The sequence below is a fragment of the Jaculus jaculus genome, chromosome 19 (assembly GCF_020740685.1).
Source record: "Jaculus jaculus isolate mJacJac1 chromosome 19, mJacJac1.mat.Y.cur, whole genome shotgun sequence".
NCBI lineage: Eukaryota > Metazoa > Chordata > Mammalia > Rodentia > Dipodidae > Jaculus > Jaculus jaculus.
In genome coordinates this window covers 54592447-54618735 of record NC_059120.1, presented here as the reverse complement: position 1 = coordinate 54618735, position 26289 = coordinate 54592447, and the positions used below count along the sequence as shown (strand labels likewise).

At 42.0% G+C, this 26289-nt stretch overlaps 1 protein-coding gene and 1 pseudogene across 1 annotated transcript; one reads left to right on the top strand and one right to left on the bottom strand.

Annotated features, from left to right (window-relative positions):
* The first annotated feature begins 702 nt into the window (after positions 1 to 702).
* Golph3l (golgi phosphoprotein 3 like) lies at positions 703 to 25663 on the top strand. Its single transcript, XM_045138356.1, has 5 exons — positions 703 to 872; positions 3595 to 3789; positions 15822 to 15953; positions 21646 to 21760; positions 25020 to 25663. The coding sequence occupies exons 2-5, from the start codon at positions 3607 to 3609 to the stop codon at positions 25445 to 25447; spliced, it is 858 nt and encodes a 285-aa protein (XP_044994291.1). The 5' UTR covers positions 703 to 872; positions 3595 to 3606; the 3' UTR covers positions 25448 to 25663.
* On the bottom strand, positions 11530 to 12381 carry LOC123456060 (annotated as a pseudogene).
* Positions 25664 to 26289: the final 626 nt, after the last annotated feature.

The window sequence follows — 26289 nt, the reverse complement described above, 5'->3', positions numbered from 1 at the left end:
TTAAAACTTTTGGGTGGTAGTGTGAAATACTGCTTTTAATTGGAAACCTTGCCACTCACTTCCTGGTTTAGAAAAGACAAAATTTGATGTTTGCCTCTTGTGGTTTCAGCAGCCAAGATGTAAATTAGCCATGACTTATCAGTAACAAATGGTATATAAGGAATGTTATGTGTGTGACGGTAGCATTGTGCTCACACTGTTTAATGTAAGCAAATAACACATCGGAAAAACTTGAGTAAGATAAGGTTTTTCTAGAGGCAAGATTTAACTGACTTCCGGAAACATCTAATTTTAAAATGTTTATTATTTTTGTCCTAATTGCTTGGATGCCAACATTTTTCACTCAGTTGTCCCAGCGTTTATTGCTACAATAACACACCTGCTACACTGAAATTGGCCAACAGAAATCTTTCGAGATTGGCATCCTTGTTACCTCATCGGATGCATTGATTGGCTGATTTAATCAGGGTGGGCGCGCAGTCCCTTTTCATCTCCTCCACCAAGGTTCCTTCATTGGATTGACCAGCTGTCAGGTTAAACCCAAACCTGCCTCCTTTTGGTGATGTTTGTCTGGATCGCAACACAATAGCCCGGGGAGAGCCTCCCCTCGTAAACTCCGATTGGCTGGACTCAACCTTGGGGTTTTCTGATTGGTCCAAAGAAGAAACACCAAGGTAGGTTGCCTAGTGATCCTGAGGAAGCTGATGTGTTATTATTCCCTCTCTGCATCAAGGATCAGGAAGTTTGTGCTCTCTTCGTGGCTGGGAAGTTTTTTACTAAGGACAGGGGTGGGGTGGGATAAACAGGTGTCTTCCTAAAGTAAGAGTGCAAACTGCAGGCTGCGTGCAGCTGTGACCCAGGAGGAAAATCAGGTAAGCAATGGGAAAATAACGTTTCCTAACGTCCATAAAAGCCTCTAAGTATTACTTTATGAGGAAAGGGTGGCTTTAATTTCTTCATTCTTGGGGTCATTTTTTATTCTCAAATTGGACTTTTTAACTTGTAAGTGTCCGTAGGGGAAATAACTGAATTCCTCAAAGAAAATTCCCCTTAATACCATCCTCCCCCAGGGTGTAATTTTTTTTAGTTTGGGTTAGGAAATGATGCCAGTTCCATGCCAGATAGAGATAGGGCCCCCTTAAAGTACTAACTCTTAACGTCCAGGTTCTGTTACTCCTTCGCTTTTCTTGCCTCCCACCAGAAATTATGTTTGAAATATTCCCTAATACAAATAATTAATTGTAAGTCACTGTGTTTGTATTTCTGTTTTATTTTTAATATTTATTTGAGAGAGAGAATAGGCGTGTCGGGGCCTCCAGCTGCTGCAAACAAACTCCAGAAGCATGTACCACCTTGTGCATACGGCTCATGTGGGTCCTGGGGAATCAAACTGAGGTTCTTTGGCTTTTCAGGCAAGCGCCTTAACCTCTAAGCCATCTCTCCAGCCCTGATTTTCTATTTTAAGTGTTCACATGAATTTGTGAGTATTTTAATGAGTATATATTTATCGAGCAGTTACAATGTTAAAGACATTGCAACAGTTGCTATAGAGAATATAAAAACTCATGAAGACAATATCTCAGTCCTCAAACCATTTTAAGTTGACCCCTCAGCCCTGCCAAAAGGGAGACTTATCATAAATACTTTAGAGGAAGTAAGTATAAGGTTCTGTGAAAGCACAGCTGAAGGAGAAAGCAGTTCTGGCCACGGGACACACAGATAATGGACAGAGAGATTCACTTTATCCGTGGCACAGTGAATCTTTGGTAGGTTTTTGAAGAGTGGGTAACATTTAGGGAGAAAAGGAAGAGAACCCCAGCAAGAACAAAGGACCAGAGGCATAAAGTATGAAACGTTAGAGAAAACGCTCGACAACGGTACCTATTGAGTAATCCAAAATGCTACTGTAAGGTATAAGCAGGCCCAGTCATATAGCAGCTTTCAAATACTATTCATCTCTAAGATATTTCTTTCTATAATTGTTGATGTTCAATATTTGCTTTCTAGTATAAAATTAACATCAAGATTTATATATAATAAGATATGCTAACTTTAAACTTCATCACAGATGATTTAAACAACTGTAGTGCTGGGTATAAAAAAGCATGTGCCCTGATTTCTTCTATTTTTTTGTAGGTACTGTCTCACTCTAGCCCAGGCTGACCTGGAACTCATTCTGTACTAGCCTCAACCTCACAGCAATCCTCCCACCTCTGCCTCCTCTATGCTGGGATTAAAGGTGTGTGCCATCACACCCGGTTTATTTTTATTTTTTGCAATGCTGGGAATGGAGTAAGCCTTGTACACTTGTACATACTCAACAGTAAGGTACATTCCATACACACACACACCCTTTTTTTTTTTTGAAAAGTTACTAATTATTTAACATTCTTGGTAGTATTTTTTGTTAGTAGCTTTTTGTGTATTTACAAGATAGCTAAGAAATGCTTAGTTATTACATTCCATTTTCTCTGAGTGTTACCCTCTTAGCCCAGTGATTGCCAAAGTGAGTGCAAGTAGTAAATTGTTAAAGTTGGAAAAGAAAATAATAATACATGTTTCTATTTCATTTTGGGTTTTTGTATGTTTCATAGTTTCAATAAACTATAGAAATTATAAATTAGTATGTATATTTGAAAGCTAGATGCTCATAATGTTTTCCTGTTCCATCCTATTTACCTTGGGGATCCATTTTGTAAAACAGGAATAACAATGGTAGAAATTCATTCCTAAGTTACAGGTTGTACACAAGAAGTCAACACACTTAAAACATAGTCACCTTTTTTTTTTTTTTTTTTTTTTTTTTTTGAGGTAGGGTCTCACTCTAGCCCAGGCTGACCTGAAATTCACTATGCAGTCTCAGGGTGGCCTCGAATTCATGGCACTCCACTTACCTCTGCCTCCTGAGTGCTGGGATTAAAGGCATGTGCCACTGGGCTGGAGAAATGGTTTAGCGGTTAAGCACTTGCCTGTGAAGCTTAAGGACCCCAGTTCGAGGCTTGATTCCCCAGGACCCACATTAGCCAGATGCACAAGGGGCCACACGTGTCTGGAGTTCGTTTGCAGTGCCTGGAGGCCCCGGGGTGCCCATTCTCTCTCTCTCACTGTATCTTTCTGTCTGCCTTTTTCTCTCTCTGTCTGTCACTCTCAAATAAATAAATAAAATTAATGGTGTGCACCACACCACCAGGCTAGAAGATAGTCACTTCTACTGAACTTTATAATTAATGATATGATCCCTTGTCATTGCCTTTTATGGAGTGAGAGCTGGTTTCTTGGGAGGGAAAGATACTGTTGTCCAGTGTTTCTACTTATTCTTTCTGTATTTAAGTTTATTTATATTCCTATTTCTATACATTTTTAAGATATAATATTATGGGGTCATGCATGGTGGCACACGCCTTTAATCCCAGCACTCAAGAAGCAGAGGTGGGAGGATAACCATGAGTTGGAGGCCACCCTGAGACTACATAGTGAATTCCAGGTCAGCCTGAGCTAGAGTGAGACCCTACCTCAAAAAAATAAATAAATAAAAGGATCTATATTGCCTACTGAAATGATACACACACAAATGCTTTTCACTACTTCCTCCAGAAACAGGTGAGAATGACCACATTAACTCACCGGACCCGTCGGGCTGAAGTGAACAAGAACTCTGAAAGGATAGTGGAAAGTGAAGAAGACAGTAATCAGGAGAGGAGTCCAGACAATGAAGACTCTGGAGACTCCAAGGATATCCGACTCACTCTTATGGAAGAAGTATTGCTCCTGGGACTAAAAGATAAAGAGGTAATGCAATTAGGTTTGCTAGGCTATCTCAAAGTTCCAAATATTGGAATGTTTGAGGAGGTAAATCCCTGAGTTATTAGAGATGGAGGAAAATGGGAAGATGACTGATACATTGAAGGTAAAATCCAGAAATATAATCATTGGAAGTATAATTTAATTACAAAATTATGCAGAACATGGATAAGATAGTACAGTATTAAGTTTTATACTTGTAGTTTCCCAAATCAGTGTGATGATGAATCTTTTGTGAGGAAGAGGGCCCACACATGCAAGTTTCCTTGAGTTTTTTTTGGTGGTTATTTTTTGAGGTAAGGTCTTCCTCTAGCCCACGCCGGCTTTGAACTCAAGGTGATCCTCTTTCCCCTGCCTCCCAAGTGCTGGGATTAAAGGCATGTGCCACCATGCTCAGCCTTTCCTTGAGTTTTCAGGAAGAAAACTCTTAAAAGACAAGAAAAGCCAGGTGTGGTGGTTTCCACCTTTAATCCCTATAAATTCAAGGCTAGCCTGGGACTACAGAGTGAGACCCTACCTGGAAAAAAAAAAAAAAGAAAGATGATGCCAGGTGTGATGGTGCACATCTTTAATCCCAGCACTCAGGAGGCAAAGGTAGGAAGATCTCCGTGAGTTCAAGACCAGCCTCAGAAAAACAGTGAGTTGGTCGTAGTGGTGCACACCTTTAATTCCAGCACCCAGGAGGCAGAGGTAGGAGGATTGCCATGAGTTCGAGGCCACCCTGAGACTACAGAGTGATTTCCAGGTCAGCCTGAGCTAGAGTGAGACCCTACCTCAAAAAAAAGGGGGGGGGGGAGAAGAACATCAGTGATAAATTATTTGAAATGAAGAATCATTAGCCAATATTTTTGTTTATTTGTTTTTCTGAGGGAGGGTGTTGCTCTAGAATTTTGTTTCTTCCAGGTAGGGTTTCACTCTAGCCCAGCCTGACCTAGAACTCACTCTATAGTCCCAGGCTGGCCTTGAACTCACAGTGATCCTAAAAAGGAATGAGAGACGATTAATTCTTGGGTATAATGAATAGAAGTCAATTCTGATTTATTTAAGTAGCTACAAAATGTCAGGTACATAACTATGTTTAAAAAATATTAAATTGACCTAGTACGGTGGTACACACCCTTAATCCCAGCACTGGGGAGGTAGAGGTAGGAGGATCACTATGAGTTGGAGGCCAGCATGAGACTACAGAGTAAATCCCAGGTCAGCCTGGGCTAGCGTGAGACCCTACCTCGAAAAACAAAACAAAAAATTAAATTGGCTAGGCATTGTGGCACACACCTTTAGATCTAGCACTCAGGAGGCAGAGGTAGGATTGCCAGGAGTTTGAGGCCACCCTGAAGCTACATAGTGAGTTCCTGGTCAGCCTGGGCTAATGTGAAACCCTATCTCAAAAAACCAAAGCCAAAAAAATTGTTTTTCAAAAAATTTAAAAACCATGCGTGGTAGTGGAACTGTGTAGTCCCAGACTCTTCCTGGAATCATGTGATCCTCCTATCTCTGCCCCCCAAGTGCTGGGATTAAAGGCATGCACCACCATACCTGGCTTTTTTTTTAATTTTTTTATTTTTGAGACAGGGTCTCATGTAGCTTAGCTGGCCTCAAATTTATGATATACCTAAGGATGACCTTAAATTCTGATCTCCTTCCACCTTCCCAATGCTGGGATTAAAAATGAGTGAGTGCTACCATGCCCAGCTATGAGCTTGGTTTTTGTTTTTTGGTCTTTAATATTTTTGGTGTAGTTTTTTTTTTTTTTTTCCCTGCTTTCACTCCCATCCCCCAACCCCCAATAGCCAACTTTTAAGACACTTAACATTCTTGAGTTGTTTTAAGGTGTGTCTTCCAGGATGTTTGATCAAGGAAGGGCACTGTGAATACTTTACTGATTGAAAATTCAGTTTAAAGTGTGGACTCTGAATTTATTGAACTTCCAGCATTTTTACAAGAGCAAATCAAATATTTAAATTTGTATAATCTTTTTGCTTTCTGTATTTCTCTTTTTAAAATTTTTTAAAATATTTTATTTTTCTTTATTTGAGGGAGAGAGAAAATGAGATTGGGTGTACCAGGACCTCCAGTTGCTGTAAACAAACTCCACACACACGTGCCACCTTGTGCATCTGGTTTACGTAGGTCCTGGGGAGTTGAACCTGAGTCCTTTGGTTTTCAGGCAAGTGCCTTGTTCACCAAACTATCTCTCCAGCCTCTCACTTATTTTTGTTTTTTAATTTTTTTTTTTTTTTTTTTTTTTTTGGTTTTTCAAGTTAGGGTCTCACTCTGACCTGGATTAACTATATAATCTCAGGGTGGCCTTGTATTCACAGTGATCCGCCTATCTCTGCCTCCTGAGTGCTAGGATTAAAGGCATGTGCCACCACGCACGGCTTATTAATTTTTTTTTTATTGACAACTTCCATGATTGTAAACAATATCCTATGATAAGTCCCTCCCCTCCCCAGTTTCCCTTTGAAATTCCACTCTCCATCATATCCCCTCCTCCTCTCAATCAGTCTCTCTTTTATTGTATTTTATTTTATTTTTTTGGTTTTTCAAAGTAGGGTCTGTCTCTGGCTCAGGCTGACCTGGAATTTACTATGTAGTCTCAGGGTGGCCTTGAACTCTCAGTGATCCTCCTACCTCTGTCTCCCAAGTGCTAGGATTAAAGGCATGTGTCACTATGCCTGGTTTCTCTTTTATTTATTTATTTATTTTGGTTTTTCGAGGTAGGGTCTCACTCATGCTCAGGCTGACCTGAAATTCACTATATAGTCTCAGGCTGGCCTCGAATTCTCGGTGATCCTCCTAGCTCTGCCTCTTGAGTGCTGGGATTAAAGACGTGCGCCACCACGCCTGGCTTCTCTTTTATTTTGATGTCATGATCTTTTCCTCCTTATTTTGATGGTCTTGTGTAGGTAGTGTCAGGCACTGTAAGGTCATGGATATCCAGGCCATTTTGTGTCTGGAGGAGCATGTTGTAAGGAGTCCTACCCTTCCTTTGGCTCTTACATTCTCTCCACCACCTCTTCCACAATGGACCCTGAGCCTTGGAAGGTGTGATAGAGATATTGCAGTGCTGTCACTTCTCAGCACTGTGCTACATTCTGAGTCATCCCAAGGTCACTCCCGTCTGAAAAGAGAAGCTTCTCTAACTAAAAGTGAGAGTAGCATTAATATATGGGTATGAACATTAAGGGAAGTGTGTTTACTGGGCAGTTCGGTGACCATAGTGTATACATTCAGCCAGACATCAGCAGACGTTACACCACTAGGGCTCATGACCACTCTTTTTTTTTTTTTTTTTTTGAGGCAGGATCTCGCTCTATTCCAGGATGACCTGGAACTCACTCTGTGGCTCAAACTTGACTTGACCTCACTTACCTCAGCTTCATCAATGCTGGGATGAAAGAGATGAAGAACCACCACACCCAGCTTTTTCTTTTTTTTTCTTCAAATAGGATCTCATGTTTCCCAGGCTGGCCTGAAACTAATGACACAGCCCAGGATGTTCTGGAAACTTCTGATCCTCTTGCCTATCTCCCAAGTGCTGGGTATTACATACATGCACCACCAGTAGTGGTTTATGAGTTTTTCTTTATAGAAATTTTAGTAATGGGCTGGAGAGATGGCTTAGCAGTTAAGGCGTTTGCCTGAAGAGCCAAAGGACCTTGGTTCGATTCCCCAGGACCCATGTAAGCCAGATGCACAAGGTGGTGCATGCATCTGGAGTTCGTTTGCAGTGGCTAGAGGCCCTGGCGCGCCCATTCTCTCTCCCTCTCTCTGCCTCTTTCTCTCTGTCTCTCAAATAAATAAATAAAAATAAAGTAAAAAAAAATTAAAAAAAAAGAAATTTTAGTAATAACAAATATATCGGGCTGGCAAGATGGCTTAGCAATTAAGACACTTACTTGCTTGTGAAGCCTAAGTACCCAGGTTCAATTCCCCAGGACTCACATAGGTGGCAGATGTGTCTAGAGTTCATTTGCAGTGGCTGGCGGCCCTGGCATGACCATTCTCTCTCTGCCTCTTTGTCTCTCTTCCTCCCCTCTCTCTTTCAAATAAATAAATTAAATGTGTGTTTGTGTGTCCATAGTCTTAAATATATGTAAGTAGGGGAGTTGGACAGAAAAATTTTAGTGCATGTAAAATATACTCTATATTTACTGATGTGGAAAGATATATTAAATATATTTTAAAAGATAGGTAATTTTTTTAATGCCATTTAGTTGGGTGTGGTGTCACATTCCTTTAATCCCAGCGCTTAGGAGGCAAAGGTAGGAGGATCACTGTGAGTTCAAGGCCAGCCTAGGCTAAAATGAGACCCTTCCTCAAAAAAAAAAGAGAGAGTGAGAGAGAAAGAAAAGCTGGGCATGGTGGTACACGCCTTTAATCCCAACACTCAGGAGACAGAGGCAGGATCACCATGAGTTTGAGGCCACCCTGAGACTACATAATAAATTCTAGGTCAACCTGGGCTAGAGTGAGACCCTGTCTCAAAAAAAACCCCAAGCTATATAAATAAATGAAATGAAATTGCCACTCAGTCTCATTTCTATAAATAATATTAACAAATTTAAACAAATGTACAATAGAATATGTGTATACAGTTCTAGAAAAACTACAAAACTATTTGTAGTAGTCACCTGGAGGAGACTATTACTTTCTAAATTATGTATGTAAATGTGTATATGCATATATTTTTATTTTATTTGTGTTTTTCGAGGTAGGGTCTCACTTTAGCTCAGGCTGACCTGGAACTTACTGTGTCATCTCAGGGTGGCCTTGAACTCACCGCAATCCTCCTACCTTTGCCTTCTGAGTGCTGGGATTAGGACGTGTGCCATAATGCCTGGCAATATATGTGTGTGTGTGAGAGAGAGAGTGTGTGTGTATTGCAAATATAATTTATTTGCAAGCAGTTAAAGAGAGAGAAATAGATGTGATAGGGCCTCTTGCCACTATAGACGAACTCCAGATTTATGGGCCACTTTATGCACCTGGCTTTTCATGGGTACTGGTAATTGAATCTGGGCCAGTAGGCTTTACAAGCAAATGCCTTTAATCATTTCATCAGCTTCTAATTACATATTTTTATAATGTGGTATCTTTTTTCAAATTTTTGATTGTAAAAATTATCCCATGGTAATACCCACCCAACACCCCCCTCTTTTTTTTTTTTTTTTTTTTTGGTTTTTCGAGGTAGTCTCACTGTAGCCCAGGATGATCTGGAATTCATTATGGAGTCTCAGGGTGGCCTAGAACTCACTGTGATCCTCTTACCTCTGCCTCCCGAGTGCTGGGATTAAAGGCGTGCGCCACCACACCAGCGACATAGCTTTTTTTTAACAGTCATGTATTTTGTTGGGGGCAAGGTATAGGTCTGTACTTGCCATGGTGCTGCATAGAGGACAACTTTGCATGTTAGTCCTTCCTCACCTTCTGTCTTATTTGAGGCAGGATCTCTGATTGTTCACTGCTGTGTTCACCCAGGATAGCTGGCCTGTGAGTTTCTAGGTGATTCTCCTGTCTCTGCCTTCCTTCTCACCATAGGTTGCTGGGATTACAAATGCTGGCACTAGTGTCCTGCTTTACATGGGTTCTGGGGATACAAACTGTGGTATTCACACTTGCCAAGCACTCTATCCACTGAGCCATCTCCCAGCCCTGCAATCATGTATTTTCATTACAAGCTAAAGTCCTCTGTCCAAAGACCTCCTTGTAGTTGGCTGTGGTGTCACAGGCCTGTAGTCACAGCACTAGGGCTGCAGTAGCAGGAAGACTGCTGCAGGTTACCACATGGACTACATACTGAGTGAGAGCCAAGCCAGCCTGGACTATATACAGAGGAAGGCCTGTCTCTACCCCCACACCCCAAGAAATATTTCATCCTGCCAATCTTGAGAGTTCCCATTGATATTGAGATGGTGAGCACATCCTTCCATTTCTAGTATCCTTCTTTTCCCCTCATTTATATGGCCTTTGGTAATTTAATTATTTAAGGGTGATGTTTGTATATGCTGTGTTTTCCTACCCAGATAGTCCAAAGTGTTGCTCTTTAACACAAAATCCTAATTATGCATACTTTGAGATTTCACCAAGCTATATGTGTAAGGGAAAAAGGACCTTAGAAATGTAAGCAACTCTTTTCCTTAAAAAAATTTTTTTGGTTTATTTTTATTTATTAATTTGAGAGTGATGGAGAAAAAGGCAGAGAGAGAGAGAGAGAATAGGTACACTAGGGCTTCCAGCCACTGCAGATGAATTCCAGATGCATGCGCCCCCTTGTGCATCTGGCTAACGTGGGTCCTGGGGAATCGTGCCTCGAACCAAGGTCCTTAGGTTTCACAGGCAAGTGCTTAACCTCTAAGCCATCTCTCCAGCCATCTCTTTTCCTTTACCCACAGGCTACTGTATACCTGGATTTATATCAAAAATCTGTTCTAAAGCTGGCCTTAGTGGCGCACAACTTTAATCCCAGCACTCAGGAGGCAGGGTAGAAGGATTGCCATGAGTTCAAGGCCACCCTGAGACGACATAGTAAATTCCAGGTCAGCCTGGGCTAGAGTGAGACCTATCTCCAAAAAAAAAAAAAAGAAATACCTCATCTAAAATATTACCGTAGAGAACAGTGTCATAGGCTGCATTGGTCATCTGTGATCGTAGTACATGGGGAGCATACACTAGCATCTTTTCTGTTTCTGTGATTGTCTTTACTAAATTCTGTCTTTTTGGTGGTAGTTGTTTTTATTTTTATTTTTTCGAGGTAGGGTTTCATTCTAGCCCAGGCTGACCTGGAATTCACTCTGTAGTTTCAAGGTGGCCTTGAACTCACAGTGATCCTTCTACCTCTGGGATTGAAGTACCACCACATCTGGCTCTAAATTCCTTCTTTCTCTTAGAGTTATTCAGGTGTTTATACTTTTCTGTTATTGCATATTAATAATAAGTTTAAAAACTCATCTGAAGAGTTTTACATTTTATTTTCAAGGTAGGGTCTCACTCTGGTCCAGGCTGATCTGGAATTAACTCAGTCATCTCAGGGTGGCCTCGTACTCATAGCAGTCCTCCTACCTCTGCCTCCCAAGTGCTGGGATTAAAGGTGTGTGCCACCAGAGTTTTGCATGTTTTGAGATACTGTGAAAGGAAAGGATATTTAAAGACAATTTCTATATCCTGGTCACCATTGTTTCCTTATGTGCAGTGCTTCTCATTTATAGTTTGTTGACAATCTGGCATTGTTCTTGCAGCAGAAGTTATATAGTCAAAATGAAATGGAAAAAAAAAAACAGGAAAACTTTGTCCAATTGCTTAATACTGGCTGAAATGTTTACACACCTGTTGAGATTTATATTCATTGGGATTACATATGTTATGCTGTGTTCTGAAGTAAGTTATAGTTTAACCTTACTTGAGCAGCTGAATTGTATAAAATCAAATATTAAGGTCAAAAAAATACTTTATTCTTTCCTTAAAGAGGTATCAAATATGCTTCTTGGAGTAGCCATGAGGCAGTCAGGAAGGAAAGTGACCCCACCCTCAAGTCAGTGATCAGGCCTCAGGAAGGCAGAGCACTCTGATATCTGCAGCCAAGTTAAAGTGGTGTTTTTTTTTTTTAATATTTTATTTATTTATTTGAGAGAGAGAGAGGAAGTGGCAGAGAGAATAAGCACACCAGGGCCTCCAGCCACACTTACAGGCTGCATTACTGTCTGGAAAAATATGATCAACCAATCAGAATTTTGGTATTATTGTTACCACTTTTTCTTTCACATCCTCATCATGATGGTAGACCACAGCTCTCATTTTCTGGGCACATTCTTCTCCATATAACAGGAGAAATAATGACCCTTTAGCAAAAGAAGGCTGGTTAGCTCCATGGCCTTCCACTTGGAGGCAGTTCTTTATATTCTGAAAGAGAATAAGTACTTGAAGAAGAATCTCGTTAGCCATTTGGCCATCATAAAGGGACAGGAATGATGGATCCACTTGGGCATTGAGTAGTCCTTCTGTCATGGCTGGATTTGCAGACAAATTCAATAGCAGCTTCAACACCTGAGCCTTGGTGCTTCCATTTCCACTAAAGTAGCAGGAGGAAGAGGTCTGTAATGTAGTTGCTCAGCATGTGCTGGTGGTCATTGGTAACAGTCATGTTTGTCAACAGCCTCAGTCCAGCCAGCTGCACAGCCGAGTTCGGGGTGTCAGAGATGACATCCTCACAGACTTGATTGACGTATATCTTTATCTTGATTTGGTTTTCAACATTCACACTCAGGTTATTGAGTGCATTTAAAGCTTTCCCTTTAATACTGTCATTTGGACTGTTGATTTTATATCTGACAATGGGAATACCACCCAATTCACGAATAATGGCTTGGTTAGCTGAAAAGGCTGCATGGTTACCCAGAGTGACCAAGGCTTTTCAATAATGACAGGGTCCTCAGTTGAGTCAAGCAGGTAGAGAAGTTTCTCGAGTTCTTTTGCATTTAGGACCTCATCATATGAACCATCGGTTAAATCTTCTGCGGAGAGCAAGGGGCGCAGCTTCCCCCACGGCACCCTCGCCGGCAGTCGCGCACCCCCCATGCCACCTGGAGAAAGGAAATGGGCTCTGAGCTTCAACAGTTTTTTTTTTTCTTTTTATTTATTTATTTGAGAGCGACAGACACAGAGAGAAAGACAGATAGAGGAAGAGAGAGAATGGGCGCGCCAGGGCTTCCAGCCTCTGCAAACGAACTCCAGACGCGTGCGCCCCCTTGTGCATCTGTCTAACGTGGGACCTGGGGAACCGAGCCTCGAACCAGGGTCCTTAGGCTTCACAGGCAAGCGCTTAACCGCTAAGCCATCTCTCCAGCCCTTTTTAATTTTTTTCTTTTTTTTTTTTTCTTTTTATTTATTTATTTGAGAGCGACAGACACAGAGAGAAAGACAGATAGAGGAAGAGAGAGAGAGAAGCTTCAACAGCTTTTTATTTGACTGAAATCTTTCTCAGGCATTTCCTCTAAACCAGTCTCACTGGAGGTCATTTCTGATGGGTTCATACTTTTTGGTGGATTTATATTGTCTTGATTTTTTTCTGTTTCTTGTATTATAATGTAGAGATTTTTTTGCATCGTGGATTAATTTAATGTTTGGGTTTTCTAATTATCTGCAGTTTTATTAGATATATCAATCAATCTGATGTTATATATCTTCAGGGTAGGAGCTTAAGGTGCTAGGTGTTGCTCTTAAGACTCTTAGAGTAACCACAAAAGTTATCCTAGCCAAGCGTGGTGGCGCACGCCTTTAATCCCAGCACTTGGGAGGCAGAAGTAGGAGGATCGCCATGAGTTAGAGGCCACCCTGAGACTACATAGTAAATTCCAGGTGAGCCTGGGCTAGAGTGAAACCCTGCCTTGAAAAATAAAAAAATAAAGAAAAGTGACCCTAGGTGTTGGGTTTGCCTGCTATGAGAGCATTCTAGTCAACTGGGTGGAATAAAATACAGGCAAATCCTAAAATTTAACTAAACAATATATGCACTCAATGAAAAACAGCACAGAGTGTTAATGCAAGAGTAGGTATTATTACAACAAACAGATCCTCTAACAAAGTTACAGTCCCTAAGGATGTGTGTTGCCCCACACCCTTAATCCTGTCAACTGGGAGACTGAGATGTCTGGTCTGTTGAAGGTTACAAGTCAGCTTGTGACCAAGTGAGACCTTTCCCCAATGAATGACAGGAAGAAAGACAAAGGCACTATAAATTAGGAAGTAACAAATGAGAAGCCAAAATGTAGTTTATTTAAGAATGGCAAATCCAACCACCCATCAGATTTAACATATAATTAACCTGACATGGAAGGTGCAATGAGCACTTCCAATACAGCCTATATACCAGGCTTATTTGGCAGGTACTGACCTGGTAAAATCCCAGTTACCTTTTGGGATGGCTTTGGTCTCAGCTATGCTGTGCACCCACTTGGGTCCCTCTTTGCTGCGCTGTGGACTCAGGTAAGTCAGCTGGGTCATGGATCTCTGCTCTGATCTAGTGCCAGGTGCTGTGTAGTTGAGCTCCCTTTTCTGGGTCTCTGGTGCTTGCGGGCGCTTGTGCTGGTGGTGGAGGAAGGGAGGCTGTGTGTGGTGGCTAAAGTTCTCCCGCTGGTCCTCATGATCCTCTTCCTCATGAGTTGCTCCGTTTGTCCCTGCCGTTCTCCCTTCATGTTTCTGGAGTTTCTGAAGAGGCCAATGTGAGTGGAAAATCCCTTCACTTGTGGAAAATCCCTTCACCTGGCTTTTCCTGTGGCTCAGGCCAAGCCTCGTGGCTGTGGCCGCTGGGACCTGTTTCCACTGCTGCTGCTGCAACCACTTCTTCCTGCTTCTGTGGGCTCTAGATGCTCTGGGTCCATCCTTCTTCTTTGTTGCAGTTGATAATTTCTTACACACCTTCACTTAGTAGAAGAGTATATTTTGCTGGTTTTTTTTTTTTTTTCTTTTTCAGCCCTAGGCTGCTGTGGCATAGTCCTATACTACCATCATCTTAGCCAGAAGTCCTTCCCATTTTATAGATAAAAACATTTACCTCAGAAAGTTTAGGTAGCTTACACTTAACTAGTCTGTGTGTTTGTATAATGCCTACAACTAAATAGCTTGCTAGGCTGGAAATATAAATCAGTATTGAGTATTATCAGGCTGAGCATGGTGGTGCATGCCTTTAATCCCAGCACTCAGGAGGCAGAGGTAGGAGGATCACCATGAGTTTGAGGCCACCCTGAGACTCCATAGTGAATTCCAGGTCAGCCTGGCCTAGGGTGAGACCCTACCTCAAAAAACCAAAAAAAAAAAAAAAAAAAGCCAGGCATGGTGGCATGCCTTTAATCCCAGCCCTCACGAGACAGAGGTAGGAGGATTGCCATGAGTTCGGGGCCACCCTGAGACTCCATAGTGAATTCCAGGTCACCCTGGGCTAGAGACCCTACCTCGAGAAACCAAAAAAAAAAAAAAAAGACTTGTGTAGGGCTGGAGAGATGGCTTAGCAGTTAAGGTGCTTGCCTGTGAAGCCTAAGGACCCACATTCTACTCTCCAGACCCCACAAAAGCCAGATGTACAAAGGTGAGACAAGCGCAATGTTTCACATGCCCACTAGGTGGCACAAGTGTCTGGTTTTTGATTGTAGAGGTAGGAGGATCACTGTGAGTTTAAGGCCACCCTGAGAGTACACAGTGAATTCCAGGTCAGCCTGGGCTAGAGTGACACCGTATCTCAAAAAGCCAAAAAAAAAAATTGAAATTTAGGAGCTGGAGAAATGGCTTAGCAGTTAAGGCACTTGCCTGCAAAGCCAAAGGACCTAGGTTCAATTCCCCAGTACCTACGTAAGCCAAATGCACAAGGGGGTTCACATGTCTGGAGTTCGTTTGCAGTGTCTGGAGGCCCTGACGTCCCCCCCAGCCCCTCCCTACCTCAAATAAATAAAAATAAAAATTGAAATTTAGCATGCCAGTTGTCATCTAACACCCTAGTCATGTTCTCAGTAGAGAACATGAAAGTCAGACAGAATACAATAATTGAGTTTAGATTAAGGCAATTAATGCAACATATTGCTTTGGGGATATTGCTTCCTGGTAGGGCATCTGCTAACATGCACAAGGCCCCAGTGTTCAATATGCAGCACCACAAAAACAATAATGACATTTTCTTATCTTTTTTAAAAAATATTTTATCTTTATTTATTTATTTGACAGAGAAAGAGGGAAAGTGAGAGAATGGGCATACCAGGGCCTCCAGCCACTGCAAACGAACTCCACTTGCATGCTCCCCTTTGTCCATCTGGCTAACGTGGGTCCTGGGGAATTGAACCTTGGTCCTTTTGCTTTGCAGGCATAATGCCTTAACCACTAAGCCATCCCTCCAGCCCAGCATTCTGTTATCTTATGTATTTTGCTTTGAGTTCATAAAGTATGACGTAATATAAATTTTTTAAAAAAATCACATTAGGTATTGGCTCATTTCATTTCAGAATATTTCATGTTATTTTCCCTTTTCCTAGGGATACACATCTTTCTGGAATGACTGTATATCATCTGGCCTACGAGGAGGCATCTTAATAGAGCTGGCCATGAGGGGTCGAATCCATCTGGAACCCCCCACCATGCGTAAGAAGAGATTACTGGACAGAAAGGTACCACAGCCTCCTAACTTCTGGGTAGTCAAATACCAGCAAGTACATTGTTTTGTTTCTTTTCCTTTCTTCCTTTTGCTCCCTCCTTCTCTCTTTCTTTCTTTTTTTTTTTTTTTTTTTTTTTCTTTTTTGAGGTAGAGTCTTACTCTAACCCAGGCTGACCTGGAATTCACTATATAGTCTCAGGGTGGCCTCAAACTCACAGTGATCCTCCTTACTTCTGCCTCCCAAGTGCCTGTATTAAAGGCGTGTGCCATTATGCCGAGCCTATAGTATTTCTTTCTTTTTTTTTTTTTTCTAGTTGTATGACTTTTTTATTTTTTTTTTTTATTAACAACTTCCATGATTATAAAAAATACCCCATGGTAATACTCTCTGTTGCAGTCTGGTTCGCCTTGCTGGTAGAAATCACCCAACCAAGAGCATTTTCTGGGAAAAAGAGATTTATTTTGGCTTACAGGCTCGAGGGGAAGATCCACGATGGCAGGGGAAAATGATGGCATGAGCAGAGGATGAACATCACTCCCTGGCCAACATAAGGTGGACCACAGCAACAGGAGGGTGTGCCAAACACTGACAAGGGGAAACTGGCTTTAATACCCATAAGCCCGCCCCCAACAATACACTCCCTCCAGGAGGCATTAATTCCCAAATCTCCATCAGCTGGGAACCTAGCATTCAGAACACCTAAGTTTATGGGGGACACCTGACTCAAACTACCACACCCTCCCTCCCCCCACTTACATCTTTGAAACTCCATTCTCCATCATAACCCCCCCTCATCTCAATCAGTCTCTCTTTTACTTTTGATGTCATGATCTTTTCTTCCTCTTATGATGGTCTTATGCAGGTAGTGTCAGGCACTGTGAGGCCATGGATATCCAGGCCATTTTGTGTCTGGAGGGAGCATATTGTATGGAGTCCTGCCCTTCCTTTGGCTCTTATATTCTTTCCACCACATCTTAGGCATTAGACCCTGAGCCTTGGAAGGTGTGATAGAGATATTACAGTACTGAGCACTGCGGTCATTTCTTTCCATCACCATGATACCTTCTGAGTTGTCCCAAGGTCACTGCCATCTGAAAAGAGAAGATTATCTACCAAAAGTGAGATTGCATTAATATAAGGGTGTGAACATTAACAGAAGTGCTTACTGGGCAGTTTGATAAGCATAGTATATACATTTAGCCAGACAACAGCAGATGTTACACCCCAAGGGCTCATGACTACCCCTGTTTTAAGTTTTCAGTATCAGGGATGTATTCCCTCCCATGAAGCGGGCCTCCAGTCCAAATAGAGGGAAGTTAGTTTCCACCATGACAGACATGCCACTATTGAACCTGTTGGTTCATTTGGCCTGGCTGGCAAAATAGAAGGTTTGCAGTGTCCACTGTTGAGTATCTTCATTGGTGATTTCTCTTTCTCCCATTGAACTGCATGCAGAATGGCTTCTTCCAGATTTCTGTCAGCTAGTCTCCATGGAAGAGGTTATCAGCTCAGTTCCAGCAGGGTTCATCAGTGGCCTTGCAGCCCAAGTATGTGGAATCTTCAGCAATAGGGTCTTACCATCTATTCCTGGTGGGAAACCAAGGGCCTTGACAATGGCCTATAATGTTTTGAGAGCATCAGGGACCTCTCTGGCCAACAACTCACTGGAAGGTAACCCATCCCTGACACTGAAAATTTTCTAGCAATAATCTATGGCTCCTGAGAGTTCTATTGTCCAAAAAAGTAGGATTCCATATGATTTATTTATATCCTCTTAGATTTTGATTAGCCCTCCCTCCACCTTTCCTTTACCCAATCTCTTCCCCTGGCATCACTTTGGACCTTTTCACCCCCATTAATCTATTCTTCTACTTACATATATACAATACCATCCTATTAAGTACCCCCCTCCCTTCCTTTCTCTTCCCTTTATATCTCTTTTCTAGCTTACTGGCCTTTGCTACTGAGTTTTCATCCTACTCATAGAGATGTCCAGTCATCTGTAGCTAGAATCCACATATGGAGAACATGAGATGTTTGGCTTTCTGGGCCTGGGTTACCTCACTTAGTATAATCCTTTTCAGATCCATCCATTTTCCTGAAAATTTCATAACTTCATTTTTCCTTACTGCTGAATAGAACTCCATTGTATAAATGTGCCACGTCTTCATTATCCACTCAATCAGTTGAAGGACATATGACTTACTTATATCCTCTTAGATTTTGTTTAGCCCTCCCTTCACCTTTCCTTTACTCAGTCTTTTCCCCAGGCCTCATTTTGGGCCTTTTCACCTCCATTTATTTATTTTGTTTGCATCTTTTAAGGATTTGTTATTTATTTATTTATTTATTTATTTTTATTTGGGGGTTTTTGTTTGTTTGTTTGTTTTTGGTTTTTCTAAGGTAGGGTCTCCCTCTGGCCCAGCCTGACCTGGAATTCACTATGTAGTCTCAACTCAGCAATCCTCTTACCTCTGCCTCCCTAGTACTGGGATTAAAGGCATGTGCCACCATACCTGGCTGTTTTTATTTTTTGAGGTAGGGTCTCACTCTAACCCATGCTGACCTGGAATTCACTGTGTACTCTTGGACTGACCTTGAGCTTACAGTGATCCTTCTACCTCTGCCTCCTTAGTGCTAGGATTTAAGGTGTACACCACCACAGTCATCTTTTGGGGTTTTTTTTGTTTTTGTTTTTGTTTTTTCAGGCAGAGTCTCATGCTAGACCAGGTTGACTTGAACTCCCTCTATATCCCTCTATATCCCAGGTTGGTCTTAAACTCACTGCAGTCCTCTCACTTTAGCCTCCTGAGAGCTGGGATTAAAGTCATGAGCCACCACCATACCTGGCTCCATCATTGTATCTTTGTTGTTGTTGTTGTTTATTTTTATTTATTTAAGAGCAACAGAGAAAGAGAGAGAGAGAATGGGCACGCCAGGGCTTCCAGCCACTGCAAACGAACTCCAGATGCATGTGCCCTCTTGTGCATCTGGCTAATGTGGGTTCTGGGAATCGAGCCTCTAACTGGGGTCCTTAGGCTTCACAGGCAAGCGATTAACTGCTAAGCCATCTCTCCAGCCCTCCATCAATATATTCTGGAAGAATAAGAAAACTTGAATATGAGCCCAGATAAATCTCATTGACTCACCTGTCCCATTGTCCAGTGGGTTTAATTATTCTGTATCACAGGAAAAAAATTAGGTATCAAGCTGGGAGTGGTGGCGCACGCCTTTAATCCCAGCACTCAAGAGGCAGAGGTAAGAGGATCACTGTAAATTCAAAGCCATCCTGAGACTACATAGTGAATTCCAGGTCAGCCTGGTCTAGAGTGAAACCCTACCTTGAAAAAACAAAAATAAAAATAAATAAATAAGTAAAAATAAAATGTTAAGTATGAAATAAAATCTAGGTATCCCTAGTCTAGATAGTCACAGGAAGCTTGTGGTTTTGTTTGTTTTCTTTTTCTTTTTTAATTTTTTTGTTCATTTTTTATTTATTTATTTGAGAGTGACAGAGAGAGAAAGAGGCAAATAAAGAGAGAGAGAGAGAAGGGGCGCGCCAGGGCTTCCAGCCACTGCAAATGAACTCCAGATGCATGCACCCTCTTGTGCATCTGGCTAATGTGGGTCCTAGAGAATGGAGCCTTGAACTGGGGTCCTTAGACAGGCAAGCGCTTAACCGCTAAGTCATCTCTCCATCCCTTTTTTTTTAAAATTGAGAACTAGAAAAAAAATTAGGTATATTTTTATTTATTTATTTGAGAGAGAAAGAGGCAGAGAGAGAGAATGGGCACCCCAGGGCCTCTAGCAACTGCACACGAACTCCAGACGCATGTACCCCCTTGTGCATTTGGTTTACATGGGTCCTGGACAATGGATCCTTTGCCTTTGTAGGAAAATACCTTAACCCCTAAGCCATCTCTCCAGCCCCTTTATTGAGAATTTTAATAGTTGAATATTCTGTACTTTGATTATAATCCCTTTCATCATCCTCTCTACCCCATCTCTCACCCTTATTCTAGTAAACTTGCTCCTCTCCCCATGTAGTCCCTCTTCTATTTTGATGCCTCAGTACTTTTTACGTTTTTTTATTTTTAATTTTTTTATTTATTTACTTCAGAGAGAGGCATATAGAGAGAATGGGTGTGCCAGGGCCTCTGGCCACTGCAGAAGAACTCCAGACGCATGTGCCCCCTTGTGCATCTGGCTTATGTAGGTCCTGGGAATCAAAACGAAGTCCTTTGGCTTTGCAGGCAAACACCTTAACAGCTAAGCCATCCATCCAGCCTATTTTTTGTTTTTATGAGGTAGGATCTTACTCTATCCCAGGCTGACCTGGAATTCACTATGTAGTCTCGGGCTGGCCTCAAACTCATGTTAATCCTCCTACCTCTGTCTCCCCAGTGCTGGGATTACAGGTGTGCACCATCACACCTGGCCTTCTCATCACTTTGACATGTCTTGGGTCATCCCCTTTGCCACTGTTGAGCTAGAAATACACAGGCTGAGATGCACAAAGTGGCACATGCATCTGGAGTTCTTTTGCAGTGGCTGAAAGCCCTGGCGCGCCCATTCTCTCAATCTCTCCCTCTCTCTGCCTCTTTCTTTCTCTCAAATAAATAAATAAAATTAATTAGTTAGTTAATTAAAAAAAAAAAAAAGACACAGCCTGAAGCCCAGTATGGTGGTGCACACCTTTAATCCCAGAACTTGGGAGGCAGAGGTAGGAAGATCGCCATGAGTTCATGGCTGCCCTGAGACTACATAGTAAATTCCAGGTCAGCTTGGGTTAGAGCGTACCTCAAAAAAGCAAAATAAAGCCGGGCGTGGTGGTGCACGCCTTTAATCCCAGCACTCGGGAGGCAGAGGTAGGAGGATCGCCCAGAGTTCGAAGCCACCCTGAGAATACATAGTGAATTCCAGGTCAGCCTGAGTTAGAGTGAGACCCTACCTTAGAAAACCAAAAAAAAAAAAAAAAAGCAAAATAAATAAAGGGAAATACACAGGCTGAATAGGAGGGGAACATGGGGAACTGGGCACCCATGTATGCTGGGATACCTACAGATATGTGCATATGTGGACATATGTTTTCTTTTTTAACATTTTGTTGCTGTTTTTCTGAGGTAGGGTCTCACTCCAGTTCAGGCTAACCTAGAATTCACTATATATTCTCAGGATGGCCTTGAACTGGTAGCAGTCCTCTTCCTCTGCTTCCTGAGTACTGGGATTAAAGGTGTGCACCACCATGCCCGGCTTTTTTAACATTTTTTTTTCAAGGTAGAGTCTCACTCTGGCTCAGGCTGACCTGGAATTCACTATGTAGTCTCAGGGTGGCCTCAAACTCTCGGCGATCTCCTACCTCTGCCTCCTGAGTGCTGGGATTAAAGGTGTGCGCCACCACACCCACCTCTTCTTTTTTGTTTGTTTGTTTGTTTGTTTTGAGGTAAGGTCTCACCTAGCCCAGGCTGACCTGGAATTCACTATGCTGGCCTTGAAATCACAGGAATCTTTCTATTTTGGCCTCCCGAGTACTGGGATTAAAGGCAGTGTATCACGTGTGCTGCCATGCCCAGCTATACTTTTTCAGAACAGAGACAGTATATATTGTATCTCCTTACATTTCCTGCAACTCCTAGTAAGTAATGTGTAAGTGTACGGTGAATTGCTTTGAGTATAGCAAGGTCCTGTGTTTCTTTCTTCCAAGGTACTGCTAAAGTCAGACAGCCCAACAGGTGATGTCTTACTGGATGAAACTCTCAAGCACATCAAAGCAACTGAACCAACAGAAACTGTCCAAACCTGGATAGAGCTGCTCACTGGTAAAATGAACATGATTTACAAATTTCGTACTTGTTTATCCTACCTATAAGGTAGAAGTAAAAAATAAAAATTCACCGTGCTAGATATCTATCATAAATCAATACTGAAATTTTCCAAAGCTTATCTCTTTACTCGTCCATCCCTTAGAGCTTTTCATATATATGGTATACCCATACTCACTCTCTTTCAAATATAAATAATTATATATATTATATATATATATCCACAAGCCACTGCAAACTCCAGATGCATAGATCACTCTGTGCATATGGATTTTAGGTGGGTACTAAGGAATTTAACTGTGCTGGCAGGCTTTGTAAGCAAGCACCTTTAACCACTGAGCCATCTTCCCAGCCCTCCTTTTTCCTTTCTATTCTGTTTGTTTATGTTTTTTTTTTTTTTTTCTGTTTGGTTTTTCGAGGTAGGGTCTTACTCCATCCCAGACTGACCTAGAAGTTCCTATGTAGTCTTAGGCTGGCCTTGAACTCATGGCAATCCTCCTACCTCTGCCTCCCAAGTGCTGGGATCAAAGGCATGCACCACTACTTCTGGCTTGAATTTTTTGTTTTTTCAAGGAAGGGTCTCACTCTAGCCTAGGCTGTCCTAGAATTCATTGTTTAGTCTTAGGGTGGCATTTAACTCACAGCAATTCTCCTACCTCTGCCTCTGGAATGCTGGGATTAAAGGTGTGCGCCACCATACCAGGCTCTTGAATGATGCTTTAAGACAGTCTCATGCAGCCTAGGATAACTTATGAGGCAAGCCCAAAAAACTGGCCTTTTTTTATACAAGAGAGAAAGAGTGAGTGAGCAAGAGAGAGGTTTGGCTCTCCAGGGCCTCCAACCACTGTAATTGAACTCCAGATACATGCACCACCTTATGCACATGTGTGACCTTGTTCACTTGTATCACTTTGTGTGTCTGGCTTACGTGGGATCTGAAGTGTTTAACATGAGTCCTTAGGCTTTGCAGGCAAATGTCTTAACTGCTAAGCCATCTCTAGCCCCAGACAACTTTTTTGAGACAAGCCCAATAGTCTGGCCTTTGTTTTTTTAATGCAAGAGAGAGAGGGAGAGAGAATTGGTGTTCCAGGGCCTCTAGCCACTGTAGAGGAACTCCAGACGCATGTGCCACCTTGTGTATCTGGCTTACATGGGTCCTGGGAATCTAACCTGGATCCTTTGGCTTTACTGGCAAGTACCTTAATGGCTAAGCTATTTTTACAGCCCCTTTTCTTGTGAGATAGAGTCTTGCTCTAGCCCAGACTGACCTGTAGTCTCAGGATGGCCTAGAACTCATGGTGATCCTCCTACCTCTGCCTCCTGAGTGCTAGGATTAAAGGTGTGTGCCATCACACCCAGCCCTAATATTTTTATTTATTTATTTGAGAAAGAGAGAAGGAGAGAGAGGGGAGAGAGTAAGTATGGCCCTACCTCAAAACAAACAAACAAAAATATCCAGACATGGTGGCACACGCCTTTAATCCCAGCACTCTGGAGGCATAGGTAGGAGGATCACCATGACTTCAAGGCCAACCTGAGACTACATAGTGAATTCTAGGTCCGCCTGGACCAGAATGAAACCCTACCTCAAAAACAAAACAAAAAGAGAAATAGAGAGAGAAAGTATGGTTGTGCCAGGACCTCTTGCTGCTGCAAATGAACTCCAGATACATGCATCACTTTGTGCGTCTGGCTTTATGTGGCTACTGGGGAGTTGAACTCAAGCCAGCAGGCTTTGCAGAGAAGTGCCTGAACCACTGAAGCACTTCCCAGGCCTTAGGACAACTTTTGGTTTTTAGAGGTAGGGTCTCACTCTAGCCCAGGCTTACCTGTAATCCACCGTGTAGTCTGAGTGTCTTTGAGCTCATGGCTATTCTCCTACCTCTGCCTCCCAAGTGATGGGATTAAAGGCATGTGCCACCATGCCCAGCTCTGAAATACTTCTTAAGGCTACAAAACAGAACATAGAAAATTTAATATTTATTTATTTAGTTAGTTTTGGTTTTTTGAGATAGAGTCTCACTCTAGCCCAGGCTGACCTGGAATTCACTATGTAATTTCAGGGTGGCCTCGAACTCACGGCAATCCGCCTACCTCTGCCTCCAAAGTGCTGGGATTAAAGGCATGTGCCACCATACCCAGCTTATTATTTATTTTATTAATACTTTTTTTTTCATTTAATTTTTCGAAGTAGGGTTTCACTGTAGTCTAGGCTAACCTGGAATTCAGAATGTAGTCTCAGGGTGGCCTCGAACTAATGGCAATCCTCCTATCTCTGCCTCCCGAGTGCTAGGATTAAAGGCATGCACCACCATGCCTGGCTCAATAGTAATAAATTTAATACTTACAAAAATTGTAAGAGGGCTGGAGAGATGGCTTAGTAGTTAAGTGCTTGCCTGTGAAGCCTAAGGACCCCAGTTCAAGGCTTGATTCCCCAGGACCCACATTAGCCAGATGCACAAGGGGTCACACGCGTCTGGAGTTCATTTGCAGAGGCTAGAGGCCCTGGTATGCCTATTCTCTCTCGCCATCTGCCTTTCTCTCTGTGTCTGTCATTCTCAAATAAATAAATAAAAATAAGAAACTGTTTTTTAAAAAGTTATAAGAAATATAGAATACTCTTTTTTTTTTTTTTTTTTTTTTTTTTTTGGTTTTTCTAGGTAGAGTCTCATTCTAGCCCAGGCTGACCTGGAATTCACTATGGAGTCTCAGGGTGGCCTCAAACTCATGGGGATCCTCCTACCCCTGCCTCCCGAATGCTGGGATTAAAGGCGTGCACCACCATGCCTGGCCCTAGAATATTCTCTTCAGCAATTCAAAATATTTTTTTCCCCTCTGAGCCACGGTCTCACTTTAACCCATGCTGACCTGGAACTTACTCTGTAGCCTTAGGCTGGCCTTGAACACACAGCAGTCCTCCGTGCCTGTGTTTGGAGTCAAAACAGGAGCACAAAGAACAGGGTAGTGCACACCTTTAGTCCCAGCACTTGGAAGAGCAGAGGTAGGAGGATTGCTTTGAGTTTGAAGCCAGCCTGGGACTACAGAGTGAATTCCAGGTCAGCCTGGACTAAAGTGAAACCCTATCTGGAAACAAGGAAATGGGGAAAAAAAAAAAAAAAGAACAAGGGATTAAATGAATTGGGAAATCATCTGACATCATTCCTCCATGAACAGAGATTATACTTTTTAAATTTTTAGCCATTTAAGGTTTCGTTTTGTTTTCTTGTCTGTTTATTTTGTCATTTTCCTCCCATAGGTGAGACATGGAACCCCTTCAAATTACAGTACCAGCTGAGAAATGTACGAGAACGAATTGCAAAGAATCTAGTGGAGAAAGGTATTCTAACGACCGAGAAGCAGAATTTCCTGCTATTTGATATGACCACTCATCCAGTGACAAATACGACAGAAAAACAACGACTTGTGAAAAAACTTCAAGATAGTGTGCTAGAACGGTGGGTAAATGATCCTCAGCGCATGGACAAGCGAACTCTAGCCCTCCTGGTCCTAGCCCACTCGTCCGATGTGCTAGAGAATGTCTTCTCCTCTCTGACAGATGACAAGTATGATGTGGCAATGAATCGAACCAAGGACCTAGTAGAATTGGACCCGGAAGTGGAGGGCGCAAAACACAATGCCATAGAGATGATCTGGGCTGTCCTAGCAGCCTTCAATAAATCCTAAAGCTAGCAGGTGGGTTTCCCCTTTTGTCCTGCTGCCTAATGACTGGTGGCTGTCAGAGACCCCATCATTGAGTTTTGTGCGATAAGACATTTTCATCTGTTTTTCTTTTCCTTTTTCTTTTTCTTTTTGTTGTTGTTATTTGTTTGTTTTTCTCAAGGTAGGGTCTCACTCTAGCCCAGGCTGACCTGGAATTCACTGTGTAGTCTCAGGGTAGCCTTGAACTCATGAAAATCCTCCTACCTCTGTCTCCCGAGTGCTGGGATCAAAGGTGTGTGCCACCATGCCTGACTAATTTCTTTTCTTTTTCTTTCCATCTTCTTTTCTTTTTCTTTTTTCTTTTATCCTCTCATCTTTTGAATCAGACTCATGACTTGGGAACTTCTGGGCTTCTCCATCGGCCTTGACCTTTCTGAACTAACTTGATTTTTCCCTGTACTTCTACTCCGTAGAGGAATGAACTGGGTGAACCCACACATCCAATAAACAGCTTCCATTTCTGAGTTTAGTTTCATCTAATGTGCTTTTCAATAAACAGAAGTATCTAAATGGAGTTTAGAAATCTCCAGAATCAAAATGTGAATAAGATGAAGAAATAAACCATTTATTAAATTTTTATTTGTTTTCTATCCTATTTACATGTTTTTCAACCTTTGTCTCTCAGACTCTGTTAAATAAGTATGTAGCTTATGGAAATAACTGTGATTTTGAATAAAGGGCAGTGGAAACAAACAATTTTTGGAGCAGTTTGTAGGATTGTATATCCTGCCAGTGATTCTTTTTTCATCTTTCTTTTTCTAATCTAATGAAATATCTTGGGTTTGATTACATGGATCCCATAGTCC

Excerpts from the sequence above, each read along its gene's own strand:
- Golph3l (XM_045138356.1), top strand. The coding sequence starts at position 3,607 with ATGACCACATTAACTCACCGGACCCGTCGGGCTGAAGTGAACAAGAAC. Across the intron at positions 3,790-15,821 it reads TGGGACTAAAAGATAAAGAG|GGATACACATCTTTCTGGAA; the intron begins GTAATGCAATTA and ends CCCTTTTCCTAG. Across the intron at positions 15,954-21,645 it reads AGAGATTACTGGACAGAAAG|GTACTGCTAAAGTCAGACAG; the intron begins GTACCACAGCCT and ends CTTTCTTCCAAG.